Source organism: Cibotium barometz, chromosome 5 (assembly GCF_041138505.1).
Source record: "Cibotium barometz isolate CiBa-2024 chromosome 5, ASM4113850v1, whole genome shotgun sequence".
Taxonomy (NCBI): Eukaryota; Viridiplantae; Streptophyta; class Polypodiopsida; order Cyatheales; family Cibotiaceae; genus Cibotium; species Cibotium barometz.
The window spans coordinates 36,998,246-37,015,185 of NC_141050.1; the positions used below are offsets into that span (position 1 = coordinate 36,998,246).

General features: G+C 37.5%; 1 protein-coding gene across 1 annotated transcript; it reads right to left on the reverse strand.

Annotated features, from left to right (window-relative positions):
* Positions 1-12,746: 12,746 nt before the first annotated feature.
* Positions 12,747-13,472, reverse strand: LOC147638446 (uncharacterized). The gene has a single exon (XM_086795689.1). The coding sequence runs from the start codon at positions 13,470-13,472 to the stop codon at positions 12,747-12,749; it is 726 nt and encodes a 241-aa protein (XP_086651815.1).
* Between the last annotated feature and the right edge of the window lie 3,468 nt (positions 13,473-16,940).

The window sequence follows — 16,940 nt, forward strand, 5'->3', positions numbered from 1 at the left end:
ATTTCTATCGTTTTATACTCACACGGATTATAAACAAAAAATTCAGGAAATCTATCGAGATTGAAATATTCAGATAAATGATTAATTTATTCCTCATTGGAATTTGTAACTAATTTAGAAATCAGAAAAGTGAATATTCAAAGAAAGAAATTCAGTAAAATAATCAAACCTTTTTGAGAAAGATAGTTTAAGAAAAATCTTATCAGACTCGAACCTTAAATCAAACTATGACCTAGACCAAATTCTTTCGTCAGTTTCGAGGAAAGAAGATTTGACCAATTTAAAAAAATACCCTCAAAACTTCCGCCAAATCTGAAACTAAGTTTGAGACCCTTCGAATTGATATGTGGATCAAGGTTACAGAATTCGAGGAATTCTGGTATGAAATTCAGAATTCTGTTGCCTATGAAGAAGTTTTGGGGATAGTGATTCAAGATATACTCATTGTATTCAAAAGAAAATCAAACTGAAAACTTGCATAGAAACCCTATTTTCTTAAAGGACTGTCTTATGCTGGAGGGAGCATTTGGTATATGTTTTTCTAAGGGAAGTTCGGTTGCAAAACCTGACGGGGCAGGGAGTGTTCAAAGGACAACTCACGCGGCAAAGCTTGCCCAGGTCTTGACCAGCCCCGGTACAGTTAAAATGGTTTGCTTCCGGTATACGATGGACGAGGGCCGACGAAGCAGTCCCTGAGTGAAGTGCCAGGACACCTAAGGAGGATCCTAGAGGGTTCTAACCAGGCGATGCACGGGCTCGCGGTGCCTAGGACACCCATGCGTATGTCGTGGAAGATATGTATGATGGATGAAATGATTATTGTAATATGTTACTGGATCTTATTGGCTGACGAGCTAGTCTCAACGGAGAGTCCAGAGTGATACTATTTTTTTTTAAACAAGGGACTGGATGGAAATTTTGAGTTATGACATCTGTACCCAATAACTGTTTGTCAATGGATTACTTTATAAGTTAAAGTTTTAAAGAGGAGTGTGTGTGTATCTGTATTCGAAAACAAAAGTTAAGAAAGGCATTCAATTATGGGTGGATGAGTAATTGTCTGGTTCTACCGATTCCACTGGTGGTGGGCTAACCCATGGGCCGGATAGGTTGGAATCAGTGGAGTATTAATAATGAAATTGAAATAATAGGAATACGCTTAGAATTTGAGTAGTTAAATAAAAAACTGAAGACTTTCTCAAATGATTAGATCAATGGCTATGCCTAATTTCGGTTAGGAAAAAAGCGTTGATTTCTTCAAGTTAAGTCTGTAATAGTTTTCCTTCTATCTGGTTTAATCAGGTGAAGGATAGTTTAGTTCTCTTGACCCCGTTAGAAAATTCGTTAAGAAAATTTAAAAAAAAAGGTGGAATCGTCCTCGTTTTTTAGGCAAGGAAATTTTTCCCAGTTTTGGTTTCGGTTTCGGAATGACCACTAGATTAGTCTCGTGTCCGGACAATCGTGGTGGGCGAGGCCCCCCGAGTGGGAAACCCTGCCCCGTGCAAGAGTAAGCTACTTCCGCTTTGCTAACAACTGGGAACCTGGTGCGCGGAGGGGGCAGAGGGGTCTCACAGTAGAGCTGGTATCAGAGCGCCGTTGTAAACTTATGAAACAGCAGCAGAAATTGCCTAAAATTTTAAACTAAATCTGGGAAATAATGTTTTCACTTGCTAACATTATGTTTGAAATGAATTCATAAATTGAAAACTCATAAATTCAACTCGATTTTTAGATGGATACCCCAAATTTGTCTAGCATTCCTGGACTCTGTCGGAGTCAAGATATGATCGCCTTTGCCTTCGAAAATCTCATCAACTCCACTACAACCCGAGAAAGCAGAGTGAGGCTCGCTCGTCACTTTGAGGATCTATACTTTCCTAATCCAGTAGAGCGACGTCAACATATGTGGTTCTCTGGAGGGCGAAGTATTAACGTCAATACTACCAATCAACATCAAAGACTCAAATAGAATATCTCGCTAGCTATGATCTTGATAAGGCTAGGAGTTATTCATTATGTCCAACTCTATAATAATTCACCCCGAAATTTTAGAATTTCTTGCCGAATTTTTAGACTTCTTAATCGCTTTATTCCTAGGAGAAGAATTACAGCACCATTATCAGTGATGAATCGTGTATATCATAGCATGTCTCCATCTCGCAGTATCGCCTTTTTATGCGTACGCGATTGAGAGGCAGTGACTTTTGGAGCCGAGACGCTCTATGTATATATCAAAAACTTTTGATAATAAATGATGTTTTGCAAAAGATTCTAAATTGATTTCGTGGTAATGAATATTGGTTAATAAAATTATCAGAGTGAATCTTGTTTTTAAGAATTATGATGGAATATTTATTTGTTTAAGAAATAAATCTCAAAAATTAAATAGTCATAAATCTGATGACAACGTTGACAACGTCAAGTTGACAAAAATCTTGTTTTGTCAGAATCATGAGGCACGCGGGCCATGGTAGGCAACCGGATCCTCTTACCGATGATGAAGAGTTAGATCCGGACGTTCGTAAAGCCCTGCACTGATCCCAACCTAGTCCATTCAAGGGTGAAGGGGAACAGTTAGGAGAAGCAGTAGAAAAATGGATCGAGGCAATGGAAGAGTATTTTCATGTAACTGGTTATAATGAGAGAAGCAAGATGGCTCTCGCCAGATTGAAAATTGTAAAAACGGCCAGGGTCGCATGGAGGAACCATTGAGACAAACCGTCTCAACCGAAATACCCAGACCTGGTCAGATCTTAAAGCTTACCTTAGGAAGAGGTTTTGTCCTCCGGGCTTCCTAGAAACCAAAATAAATGAATTCATGGAACTGAAGCAGGATAGCCGGACAATTGCGAGACAAAACATCTCAACCGAAATACCCAGACCTGGTTAGATCTTAAAGCTTACCTCAGGAAGAGGTTCTGTCCTTCGGGCTTCCTGGAAACCAAAATGAATGAATTCTTGGAACTCAAGCAGGATAGCCGGACAATTGAAGAATACCATCAGGCATTGCCCTTCTCCTCAAATGTTCTCCACTTTTGGATGAAGAGCAGCTGATGGCCAGATTCATTCGAGGGATGAATGAGCCATTGGACACTTTAGTGAAAAATACCAAACCAGTCTCAATGGCAGAAGCTATCAGAATAGCAAAAGACTTTGCCAAAGCATTTGTTGTTAAGGTCCTGCCAAAGCCTGCACCCTCAAACTTTAAACCTGGGAAGTGCTTCAAACTTTCCACCCCCAAAGAGGCAGCAAGGCCCTAATCAGAATAAAGATGCTGGGAGATTCAGAAGTGAAGGAAGGCCCTTCTCTCAGAACACTTTCTCAAGAGCCCCACCTTTTTCAAGGACTCAAAGAGATGAGCTTAGAAGTGAGAACAGGTGTTTTGGGTGTCAGGGTTTCGGTCACCAGCTTAAAGACTGCCCGACTCCTGCCATATGTCAAGAGGACAGGGAAGTCAAGGACCCAGAGAGTGCAAAGACAAGCCCTTTCATATCAGTCAAATCAGGATCCTTCTCGCCAAAATCAGGGCAATCCCAAGAGGAATCCCGCTCGCCATTTGCCTCTGTGAAGAGTAATCTTAGAACTCCCTCCCAGAACTGGGGTAACCAAAGAGAAAGAGTTCTACCCCAATCTACAGCAGTCAGAGCAGTTACGATAGCAGAAAGAGGAAAGAGGTCAGATTTATGCCGCAATTGAAAACCAAGGGCCAAATCGTCAATTCCTTATCATCCATACTCCAGCTGAGTATAAGAGTAAGCCATTTAAGCTTTTGATTGATTTAGGCAGTACTCATTCATTTATTTCCCCAGGATGCTTGCATAAGCTAGTCTTAGAACAAAAATCAGGGAAACCTATGCAAGTTGAAGGCTAGTGGGAAAATTCTTTTCACTCACCATGAGATAGATTGTATTCAGTTTAATCTAGATGGGAATGTAACTGACTGCCAGTTCAGAGTTTTACCTGTGGGAGTTTTCGACGGAATCCTTGAAATGGATTGGCTCCACAAAAATCAAGTTGACATTCACTGTCACAATGGAACCATTTCCTTCCGTGACCTTCATGGGAACAAAGTTCAATGAACTGGAATTTTCGGATCCCCAGATCTACAATTAGTAAAAGCTTCTAGGTTATTGAAGGGACTTAGAAAGAAGCAGCTCATTTATGTTGTCAAAATGAATCCGATAGACACAAAGCTAAAGGCTAAAGAACTAGAATAGTTAAGTGAGTATGATGATTTATTCCCAGCAGAGCTAACTGAGATGCCTCCAATTTTCGGGAAGTAGATCATGAGATAGAATTGACCCCCGGGCAGTAGCCCACATCGCACGTACAAAATGCCATTCCCTGAAGCCATTAAATTCAAGGAACAGCTTAGGCAGCTGTTAGAACAAGGGTTTGTAAGACCTAGTGTTTCACCTTAGGGAGCGCCAGTTCTCTTTCAGAAAAAGAAGAATGGAACGTTAAGACTCTGTGTAGATTACAGAGGTCTCAATCAGCTGACAGTTAAGAATAAGTATCCTATCCCCAGAATTGATGAGCTTTTGGATAGGCTAAATGGAGCCCAGATCTTCACAAAGATAGATCTCAAATCAGGGTATTACCAGATCAGGATTAATGATCAAGATATCCCAAAGATAGCCCACCAATACTTGCTATGGGCACTATGAATTTACAGTCATGCCATTTGGATTGACAAATGCCCCAACTACATTCAATCGCCTAATGCAGGACATTCTCAGAGAATACTTGGATGATTTTGTTCTTGTTTTCTTTGATGATATTCTGATTTACTCAAAGAATGCAGCTGACCATGAAGCTCACGTCCGAAAAGTTCTTGAGATTCTAAGGAAGCACCAACTCTTTGCAAAAAAGAACAAATGCACTTTCTCTGTCGACCATGTTGAATACTTGGGCTTTCTGGTATCCAAAGACGAAATTTCTCCAGACTCCGCAAAAGTCCAAGCAGTCATAAATTGGCCTGAACCAAAGACAGTGAAAGAAGTGAGGGGATTCTTGGGATTAACTGGTTGGTATAGAATTTTTGTATCTAAGTATGCTCTCATAGCTTCCCCCCTGACTAATCTTCTAAAGAAGAATACCCCGTTTCAATGGTCTGCCAGGTGTTAGAGCGCTTTTGATAAGCTAAAGACCGCCTTGGTAACCAATCCCGTTCTGAAGTTGCCAAATTTCTCTCTACCCTTTAAGGTAGTAACAATTGATGCCAGTGGTTTTACCTTGGGAGGTGCACTCATGCACGAAGGTCATGCAATGGCCTATGAATCCCGAAAACTTAGAACGCATGAGAGAAATTATGCTGTCCATGACCTGGAGCTACTTTCAGAAGTCTATGCCCTGAAGTTGTGGAGACATTACCTACTGGGTCAAAAATTCACTTTAATGACAGATCCTCAGAGCTTAAAGTGGATCTTCACTCAGAAGGATCTCAACATGTGCCAAAGAAGGTGGATGTAGACCCTACAGGAATTTGATTTGAAATCAAGTACCGTCCAGGCAAAGAAAATGTGGTAGCAGATGCCCTCAGCAAAAAAGCCTCCTTGCTTAAAATCACAGTGGTGTCAAATCCATTGATTAATGAAGCAAGAGAGAAGATCATGCAGGATAGATTCCTTGGCCTTATTGGTACCCTACTTATGCAGGAAAGCAAAACTCCTCAGGAGTTGAACCGAGTTCAAGGGTACGAAGGAATTATGTATTATAATAGCAAGCTATGAATTCCCAATGATGAGGGGACTAAGGGTCAAATTCTGAATGAAGCTCATGATAACCTTATAGCAGGACATCCAGGTTTCATCAAGACCTACATGTCTGTAAAGAAAAGCTTCTTTTGGCCTGGACTAAAAAAGGATGTACTTAATCATGTACGTCAATGCCTGATATTTCAGAAAGTCAAAGGTGAGAGAGTAAAAATGCCTGGAAAGTTATATCCATTAGACATCCCCCAGATGAAGTGGGAATGTATCAGCATGGATTTTATTACTGGACTACCTTCAGTGCAATCAGGTGTATCAACTCCATCTTCGTGGTAGTTGATAGACTAACCAAAGTTGCCCATCTGATTCCAGTAAAAGAAACCTACACTGCAATGGATGTAGCCAGAGTGTTCCTCAAGGGAATCTTCAGATTGCATGGCCTACCCAAGAGAATAGTAAGTGATCGAGATCCCAAATTCACGTCAAGATTCTGGACTACATTCTTCAAAGCAGTAGGAACTTTCTTGGATCTCAGCACAGCTTACCACCCCAAGACCGATGGTCAAATAGAAAGGGTGAACCAAGTAATCAAAGATATACTTCAGTCATGCTATGGGAGGGAACCCAAGAAGTGGCTAAGATATCTGCACCACCTAGTCGAGTTTGCCTACAATGCTTCTTATCACGGAAGTATCAGGATGAGCCCTTTCAAAGCTATGTATGGACAAGACTGCCTAACACCATTAACTTGGTCCGACCCATTGATTTTAAGGTCGAGATGTCCAGAGCAGTTGCTTGACGACATGGAGCAGCAGATGTAGTCAATCCACAATGATATAAAAGCTACCCAGGATAAACAAAAGCAGTATGCAGATAAGAAGAGGTCAGACAAAAAATTCAAAGAAGAAGATATGGTCTTCATTCGAGTACGCCCCAAAAGAAGTTCTCTATCTCTTGGGAAGTACAAGAAGTTATCCCCCACATACTGTGGGCCATATCTGATTACAAAGAAAGTAGGTGACTTAGCCTATGAACTTCTTTTGCCCCCTCATCTCAAAGTATATAATGTATTTCATGTCAGCCTACTTAAGAAGTATGTACCGAGCCCGAATCATGTGCTTGATGATGAACTCATCTCAAAGTATATAATGTATTTCATGTCAGCCTACTTAAGAAGTATGTACCGAGCCTGAATCATGTGCTTAACTTCTTCAACCCAAGAGCAGATGGAACTCCACCCTGAAGAAATCCTTGATGTTCGAGAGAAGGTTCTCACGAATAGAATTCTGAGATAATTATTAGTCAAATGGAAGTTCCATCCTTTTGAAGACGCCACCTGGGAGAAAGAAGCCGAACTGATGCGGGATTACCCCTAGTGTACGAGATAAGGACATCTCGCGTTTTTCAAGTGGGAGAGGATGTAAGATTCCTCCCTAGACCCTCAAGATGTCCAGTTTCTTCCCGTGTAATCAATCCCCTTTTCAGAATAATAAAAGATCTTGTTTCTACCTGTTTTGGCCTAGAGAGAGAAAATATTCTAGAGAGAGGTAATTCACTTTTTAGATATCTTTGGATGGAAAAATATCCTTTCTTATTAAATTAAATTTCCCTAAAACAGAAAATTAAAAAGAAATTCTTAAGGTGCATTAGAAATAATTTATAATCTACACAAAAGATCTTAGCCTAAGGGTCCAGATTTTTTGAAGATTTTGGATTAAGGTTCTTATGGACCAACAAGATTAATCCAAATGTAGGGAGGAGATAAATTGAACAATAAAAGAAACCCCCCCCCAAAATGAGTAAATGCTCACATAAGATGAAGAGTGGACTAAGGACCAAAGACCGGAGTGGGGATCTCCCCTCATGAAGGAGGTGCCTTTTTCTCATCATTACCCCCCAATTTTAAATCAATTAAATAAGATATTTCATCTCTCCTCTCTCTCGATTCCAAACTAGATCCAAAAAGTAAGCTGAATTGACCCAAAAATGGTCAAAATTGACCAAACTGATCTAGAAAATTCTAGAATCAGTTTGCTTGGTTTGAGGCTCACTTTTTCCTATAAATAGAAGCCTCCCCCTTTGTAAAAGCTTAATGGTGTTTATGCACTGTTACTCTACTCCTGCCCTGAGCCATCTACATTGAATTTCTTGATAATTCAATTGTTTTTGGCCTAATCCTCTCCAAAGAGAATTGGTGGCCACTCTTGCTTCAAACAAGAGTAGAACCCTCAATCCCTCAAGCCAAAGGAAAGCTTACAAGCTCCATGTAAGCTAATTTTTCTAACTTGTTTAATTTTTAAATCTATGGTTTTCTTGATTTTCATGTTTTACTGTTGGTTGAAGTAAATTCAAATGCTATGCCTTTGAGGAAAAGGCCACCCCCTTCTCTTCTTTACATTCCAGCCCTTCTTAATCCTAGAAAGATTAACTAAAAGATTAATTAAATTTTTCTTATTGTTTACTCTCTTGAATTTTGAAAATTGTGTAGATTAGAGTCCTATACATCGAATTTGGGTTAATTTAAGTCAATTAAAGAATGATAAAAATGAGAAATGGTCAGCCATACAAAGGAGGTATATTCTCATTAATTTTGATTTTATGTATAGAAAGATGCATATTGGAAATATTTTTATTGTAAAAGCGTTATTTTCATTAGAATTAATTTCTATGCATAAAAAGATGCATATTGGATATTTTATTATTACAAAAGTGTGATTTTCATTAGAATTAATTTCTATGCATAGAAAGATGCATATTGGAAATATTTTTATTGTAAAAGCGTTATTAATTTCTATGCATAGAAAGATGCATATTGGATATTTTTTTATTGATATTTGGTAAGCTCTTAAAAACTAGCACACCTCAAGGATTCCTTGAGAGAATTAGGGTGCATTTTTTGTCACCTTCGCTAAAAATAACTCTATGTAGGCTCATTCCAATTGAAGCAATCAAAAAATTAAGTCCAAGTCTACATAAATATCTCTCAAGGTATTTTATGAAAATGGGTGGTTACTTAGAAAGTAAGGGTGACTTCATTGTTTCCATCCTCAATTTGGAGAGGGAGGAGAAACCTCTTACGTTGTACGAGAGGAGGGGTCCTAGAGTGATGCATGGAAGACTATGAATGATAGGTTTGAGCAGATCTTGGATAATGATGCAGAGTGGAGGAGGGGTCCTAGAGTGATGCATGGAAGACTGTGAATGATAGGTTTGAGCAGATCTTGGATAATGATCAGTGGAGTCCATACCTTAGAGGTAAAATGATCAACATACTTGATGGAAATAATTGGCACAAAGCTTTCATGAATTGCATCAAAAGAGGTTAGTAAATTTTAATTGTCTAAGCCAATGATTGAATCTTTTATTTCAGTCATTTAGAATTATGTTTATATAATGCTGCAGAATTCCCAATCATTTGCCAATGCACTATAGCATCGTTGTGATTTCATTTCATTCAAGAACAATGATGTTGGAGAGCTTCTAATTTCTCTTATTTGATTGAAAAAGTAAGAAATTTCTCTCATTGGGTTGAACTTTTATTTGTCTTATCAAATTAAACTATATGTTTTTTGGTCATCCGTTGAAATGATGTTATGTGTGATAGGATCAATGAGTTTGGCTATGTTCCCAACACATTTGGAGATAAGCTTTTTTAGATTAGGAAACTCAGGGAACCCAACCTTACTCCGCTTATTTTTGGGTTTGATGAAGAAGATAAGAAATGGATTGAAGCAGAGTTGAGCAAGATAGTTTATGTAAGAGGAAAAAAGGGTTGGTACAAGATTTCAATTGAAATACTTGCATAGCTTATTTTTAAGGTGATTTCTCCAATAACTTGTATTTTTTAATTAGAGATTACATTTGTTGTCCATTTACGTTCGTTCTAATTCTTATCTGCTATGTTTTCTATCAAAGGATGAAATGGAACAAAAAGTGGATGAAAGAACAAAGGGCATGGACCATGAGGCCAAACAAAAGGTCATAAGAGAGGTAGAGGTGCTATATAGAGGAAAAGAATTGAAGTATGAGAGGCTTGTAGATCCTCACAATGGTTCACAACCGAAAAACCTTGAGCTAGTCTCCAATTATAAACACCAAGGTATAAGTTAGAGACATGAATGTATTGTTGCCTTGTCACATCATTTTTGCGGAAGGTAAAATTCTAAAGTTTTTTAATGAAGTGTCTAGCTACATGACCACAAGATACTTCATAAAAGTATATTTTTGACCATGTGGCCAAAGATCACAAAAGACAATATTATAGGACTATTGAATTAAGAAGCAACAATGCATATAGTTGCAATGAACATTTTAGAATATATTTCCATACACACATGCTACAACACTTCCCACATTAATATGCATACAAGACATATGTGTAGATCATACTTAGAAAAACATATTTTAAGAGGAAAAATATTCGACCATGTGGCCAAATATCAATAGACACCAACTTGATACCTTTGATAATATAAGTCATACCAATATTTCAATCAAAGTAGTGCAATTGCAATTGGCAAAAGCATTGTAGCTATATGATACAAAAAAAATTCTTCCTATATATTTGACCATGTGGTAAAACATCAAAAGATCCAACACTTTAGACAAATATTTGGATCAAAGTAATGCAATTGGAATTGATTCAAGCATTCTAGCTACCATACAAGAAATTGCTTCTTCCAATATAACTTCAACAATATACTTGAAAATAAAATTCAAAACAACAATACCGAGACTAATTTGAGATTTAAACTTTTCTAGTATATTTTGCATTCATGCATGCATTCATTTAATATCAAAGCACAATTAGTATACCTTTTCATAAAAACACATTTTCTCCATCAAATTACATTTAGAATATCATTCTTCATTGAGGAGCTTGTATATAATACAATGAATTCTTCAATGAAATCACAATCCGGAAATCTTGAGCTAGTCTCTCTGATGTTGAACGCATTTATAAACACCAAGGTACAAGTTGTAGAAAAGAGTGTATTATTTTTGTGTCACATCATTTTCGTGGAAAGTACAATTTTTGAAGGTTTTTTATGAAGTGTCTAGCTACACGACCATTTATGTAGTCATCCTTATATCCTAGTTGATGAGCAAGTTGCATTGCTTCCATATCCTTTAGAGTAGAAACCAAAGGAATCCGCTTTAACCTCGATACTTGTGAGACACCCAATGGATGGGTTGGATGAATTGAGACTCTTGATGATGATCCTTGTACAATTGATGATCTCTTCAAGCAAGAAGTGATTGAAGATTGTTTCATATATATTCCATCTCCACGATTGATGTTCTTGGGTTGTACTGATGATGAAGATGACATAGCATTATCATCTCCTTTAAGCCATGTGTCAATCACAACCTTGAATTGTGTGTACAACTCATGTCCATATTGAACTGGCTCAAGTCCATATCGATCAAATTTTATGACTTCACGTGCATCATGGGATCCACTTAAGCGAGTCAAGTAGGGTAGAAGTTCCTCAATCAAGATTGAGTCTCCTTGGTTAACATCAAATGTCTGTGGATAGATGCAGTTCTCAAGAGGGTTAGGACACCCCTTGTAGGGACTATCATCTATCAAAATAGTCTTGCTATGTTCACAAACATTGCCATATTCGTTCCACACATACTGAAGGGGCTTGAACATTGCTTCCACCCCCATCTTGTCTGGCCGATACATGATCTTGAGTGGATGCGTATGGCATTTCTCCTGTCCCCAAATCATGAAAAAAGGATATCTCCTTTTTGCATAGCTCTCCAAGCAATTGATTATTGCGATGACATTTTTGTGTGAAGCTGTAGACCAAACTCCCACTTGGAATCTTGCAAATGTAGCTTCAAGAAACTCAATGCATCCTGGTCTAAGAACAACCCATTGCTTGCCCACTCGAAAACTTTGGAACCTCTTTGATGTGGAAAAACAACGTTGTAAAAGAAGACCATTGAGATCAAGTATCACACATAGTTTAGTAGCACTTTTCGCCAAGGCCACATCACTCACTTTGCTTGCTCTGCTCAAATCTGCCAAATATGCAAATAGACTATTCTTAGTCAAATTTGAATCATTCTATCATACAACACAAAGGTTAAGAACAAAATAGACATCTAGTCTCTTACAAGTTTTTTTTTTCATTTTAGAGCTAGTAAGCTAAGATAAAAACATTATATATAGTTCAATAGGGCTAAGTTTATTGTACTATTCCATATATACATTGTATAAGACATTAAATTTAATATGCAAATAGTATGCATGGATGGTAGATACTTCATCAAAATATATTTTTGACCATCTGGCAAAAAAATCTCAAAAAGTAATATTATATGACTATTGAATTAAGATACAACAATGTATATAGTTGCAATGAACATTTTAGAATATTTTTCCATACATGCTACAATATTCCACATTGATGTGCATGTAGGACATGCATGTTGAGCATACTTAGAAAAACATATTTCAAGAGAAAAAATATTAGATCATGTGGCCTAATATCAATAGACACCACATTGACACCTTTGATAATACAAGTCATACCAATGTTTCAATCAAAGCACTGCAATTGAAATTGAAAAACTCAATGTAGTTGTATGACACAAAACATTTTCTTCTAATATATTTGACCATATGGCAAAATATTGAAGGACACAAAACTTTAGAGAAAACCAATACCAACATTTGGATCAAAGTAATGTAATAGCAATTGATTGAAGCATTCTAGCTATACCATACAAGAAAATATTTCTTCCAACATTATCATGTACTTCATACTTGTATTTTAATATAGAAGCACAAACTTTTTGCAACCAATTTTAGGTACAATATGATGAAAATATTTTTAGAAATAAGGACTCTTAAACAATAAACACAAAACTGAGAGAAATAGGCTTGTAAGGCTTGCTTTAGATAGCACCACAAAATGAGAAAATATGTAGGAAATGTTATGTCATGAAATCATCCTCCAAAACACAAGTTGAACCTTACACCATAGTGTTCTCATTGACAAAAGTTAGAGATAGAGAGGTTCAAACACCTGAAGTAGCCTTCAATCTCTCTTTCATAATAATATTTGCTATGTCTTGGCTTGATTCATCCACACCCTCCGGCGGTAGGTCAAGAGCTAGAGCACCAATGGGAGGAACCTCTTGAGCACTTGTAGGTGGGTTGGCGCTCTCATGGGCTCTCCAACATGCTGCTTCAATCTCTCTTTGCTCTTGACTATTGCACACCACTGCAATAGTCTTCATGTGATGTTCCAATGCGAGCGTTGATGCAACACCACATGAGAATATATCACATACAACCTCATGTGCATCATTGAATGCCTTGATTGTAGCCTTGATGACCTTCTTTTTCTTTCTAAATATGGCCTTTGCAATAGTTTGTTCTTCTTCAAGCTCTCCATCCTTTCCTTCTTTGTCAATGGCTTCAATGGATTCATTATCCAAAATGCATGGCTTGTTGGAATTTCCAACATATCGATCTAGATTGATGAAGCTTTTCTCCATGGTCACAAGTGTCAACACAACAAATGAATCCATGGCCCCAAAAGCAAGACTCTTGGCCATTGGTAGGAAGTCAACACTTCCAACTTGCATATGGTACTTGCATGAAAGATTCTCAAGGGCCTCCTCCATAGCTGCCATTTGTTTGCGGTTGAGAAATGACAACAAAATGAATTGTTTAGGCTCACATGTCATTTTTAACAATGTGAAAACCACCTTTCCAAACATGATAGAATCCCATGTCATGCCCCCAACTCCATGTGGCGCTTCTAGGACAACCACACCAATGGTAATAGGATCTTTATACACATTGTATATAAGATCGAATGCCTCAAGGTTGCACCTCATAATATATACTTGCCAAGGTAAGCTAGTAGAAGAATGAAGAGGATCTTGCTTCTTCACAATAAGAAAGTTCACAATGTCTTTTGCACCATTTGGCAATGGTCCTGCATCAGCCCCACGTGTGAGCTTTTTTGACACCCAATCACTGCAAACACCTAAAATCTTTGTGTATACATCGTTGGTGATGTCGTATTCAGCAACAAGATCTTCCCAACTCTTCATCATACTATTGCTAGCATGAGTTGAGGCATTGAAGAGAGAAACTAGCTTCATGGAGCACCCTAAATTGCTTGATTTGCTTTGCCCTTGTCTCCATGTCAACAACATCCTCTTTGTCCCATTTGTTTCTAAGAAAGACGATGTGTCCATCATTAACTTCCTTTTGTAATGTGAGGATGTCCCCATCCTTTAGACCCATAAGGCAACGAAAAGTTGCGGGAGAAGGTTGGCTTCCCTTCTTTGTGGTGGTATCCTCTTGAGATGAAAGCTCCCCCTTTGAGTATCTCTTCATGATGGTAATCCAACCATCAAATATCTCTTGTGTGCTCACTATCATATGACAATCATGTGATGCACACTTTTCTCCAATGTATTCTAGAAATCTCTATCAAAAATAAAAATATGAAATGAGAAAGAAAACACCAAATGCATCTTGAATAAGACAAGCTAAGGTTGTACATCATTACCTCCCATGGTACTCTTTGAGGACTACCCTTTGGAAGCCCTTGTTGAGGTTTTGGTGGAGACCCAAATGCTATCCATTGATCCCTTACTTGTTGAAGTTGCTCAAGATAAGGACCATTCTTTATAACATTGTGGGATTCCATATTTGTCATCCTAGAAAGCTCAATGCACATTTCAGCAGGACAGTCCACCAAGATTCTTGCATTCCTTGTGGCATATAGATGTTTGGTTGCTAGGCATCGATGAGTGCTACTTAGGATATAGATCTTTGCCGCATGGATTGAGTGAAGACCTAATATGATCCAATAGGAGTAAGAATGTAGCTTATCCACTTCCACCTCGTCACGATGCATGGGTCGCTTCACATCACTCTCCTCCAAAAAGGGCATGAGGTATGCTACTGTTGCTGGATTCATGGGATTCTTTACAAAAGATGATGTCAACTTTTGCACATAATCCCAACAAAGTGTTCTATAGGCATATAAAGGTGGTGCCTCATAGCATCTACCAACATCAATAGGAAACTGTGTGGTTGAGCCAAATGGAAAGTATTTTTCAAACATGTGAAATCCTGAACCATCCTTTTTACCCTTCTTCTTAACCATGTCTGGAAAGTCAAAGGTTCTTTCAACACCCTTGACTTCAAGTGACACCAAAGGTGTTACTTGGATTACTTGTGCCTTTGAAGATTGGTTTGTGTTATCTAGAGGAGTGTTAGGAGGTACACTCACACCAAGAGCCTGTGAGTTTGAAGCTATTGATTGTGCTTGTGCATCTTGAATCTTTGTCCTCTTCTTTGGTCGAACACCATGTTTTGTAGGAAAAAGAAGTTCACTATGCTTGATAGACTCAAATGTAGCTATTATGTCCTGTGTGCCTGATATCTCCTCTGGGAGGCTCCCATTGCTCTCAAAGAGTATACTTCATCCTCTTTTATATGTGTAGATTGAAAAGATAAGGGATCCAGGTTGTATTCAATGTTCTTTCCCTTGATCTTTACTACAATACACGGGATCCCTTCCTTCCCAGCACATCCATCCATCAACCCCTCAATGATCCCAACTTGATCATATGTTGAATCCTTAAGCTTTGAAGCATATAAAAGGACATTGTTTGCCCTTTTTCCTTCTTTGTCATAAACATCCATAAACCAAGGCCACACAAAATCCCCACTAACTCCATCAATGATTTGATTCTCCTTCCTTGCCGAAGTAGATTTCTTTGCCATTGAATAAACCTACATAAGTACAAAAAATAAGATATATTAGAAACAAATCTCAAGTTTTGACCACATGGCCAAAGCTTTACTCAATAGTGTTATGATTACCATATGCATGCATAGGATTTGACCAATGTATGTCCAAATATCACCATGGAAAGGGTTTAAGTTAGAATTTAACCATATGGCAAGATATTGCATTGAATAAACCTACATAAGTACAAAAAATAAGATATATTAGAAACAAATCTCAAGTTTTGACCACATGGCCAAAGCTTTACTCAATAGTGTTATGATTACCATATGCATGCATAGGATTTGACCAATGTATGTCCAAATATCACCATAGAAAGGGTTTAAGTTAGAATTTAACCATATGGCAAGATATTGCATTGAATAAACCTACATAAGTACAAAAAATAAGATATATTAGAAACAAATCTCAAGTTTTGACCACATGGCCAAAGCTTTACTCAATAGTGTTATGATTACCATATGCATGCATAGGATTTGACCAATGTATGTTCAAATATCACCATAGAAAGGGTTTAAGTTAGAATTTAACCATATGGCAAGATATTGCATTGAATAAACCTACATAAGTACAAAAAATAAGATATATTAGAAACAAATCTCAAGTTTTGACCACATGGCCAAAGCTTTACTCAATAGTGTTATGATTACCATATGCATGCATAGGATTTGACCAATGTATGTCCAAATATCACCATAGAAAGGGTTTAAGTTAGAATGTAACCATATGGCAAGATATTGCATTGAATAAACCTACATAAGTACAAAAAATAAAATATATTAGAAACAAATCTCAAGTTTTGACCACATGGCCAAAGCTTTACTCAGTAGTGTTATGATTACCATATGCATGCATAGGATTTGACCAATGTATGTCCAAATATCACCATAGAAAGGGTTTAAGTTAGAATTTAACCATATGGCAAGATATTGCATTGAATAAACCTACATAAGTACAAAAAATAAGATATATTAGAAACAAATCTCAAGTTTTGACCACATGGCCAAAGCTTTACTCAGTAGTGTTATGATTACCATATGCATGCATAGGATTTGACCAATGTATGTCCAAATATCACCATAGAAAGGGTTTAAGTTAGAATTTAACCATATGGCAAGATATTGCATTGAATAAACCTACATAAGTACAAAAAATAAGATATATTAGAAACAAATCTCAAGTTTTGACCACATGGCCAAAGCTTTACTCAGTAGTGTTATGATTACCATATGCATGCATAGGATTTGACCAATGTATGTCCAAATATCATCATAGAAAGGGTTTAAGTTAGAATTTAACCATATGGCAAGATATTGCATTGAATAAACCTACATAAGTACAAAAAATAAGATATATTAGAAACAAATCTCAAGTTTTGACCACATGGCCAAAGCTTTACTCAATAGTGTTATGATTACCATATGCATGCATA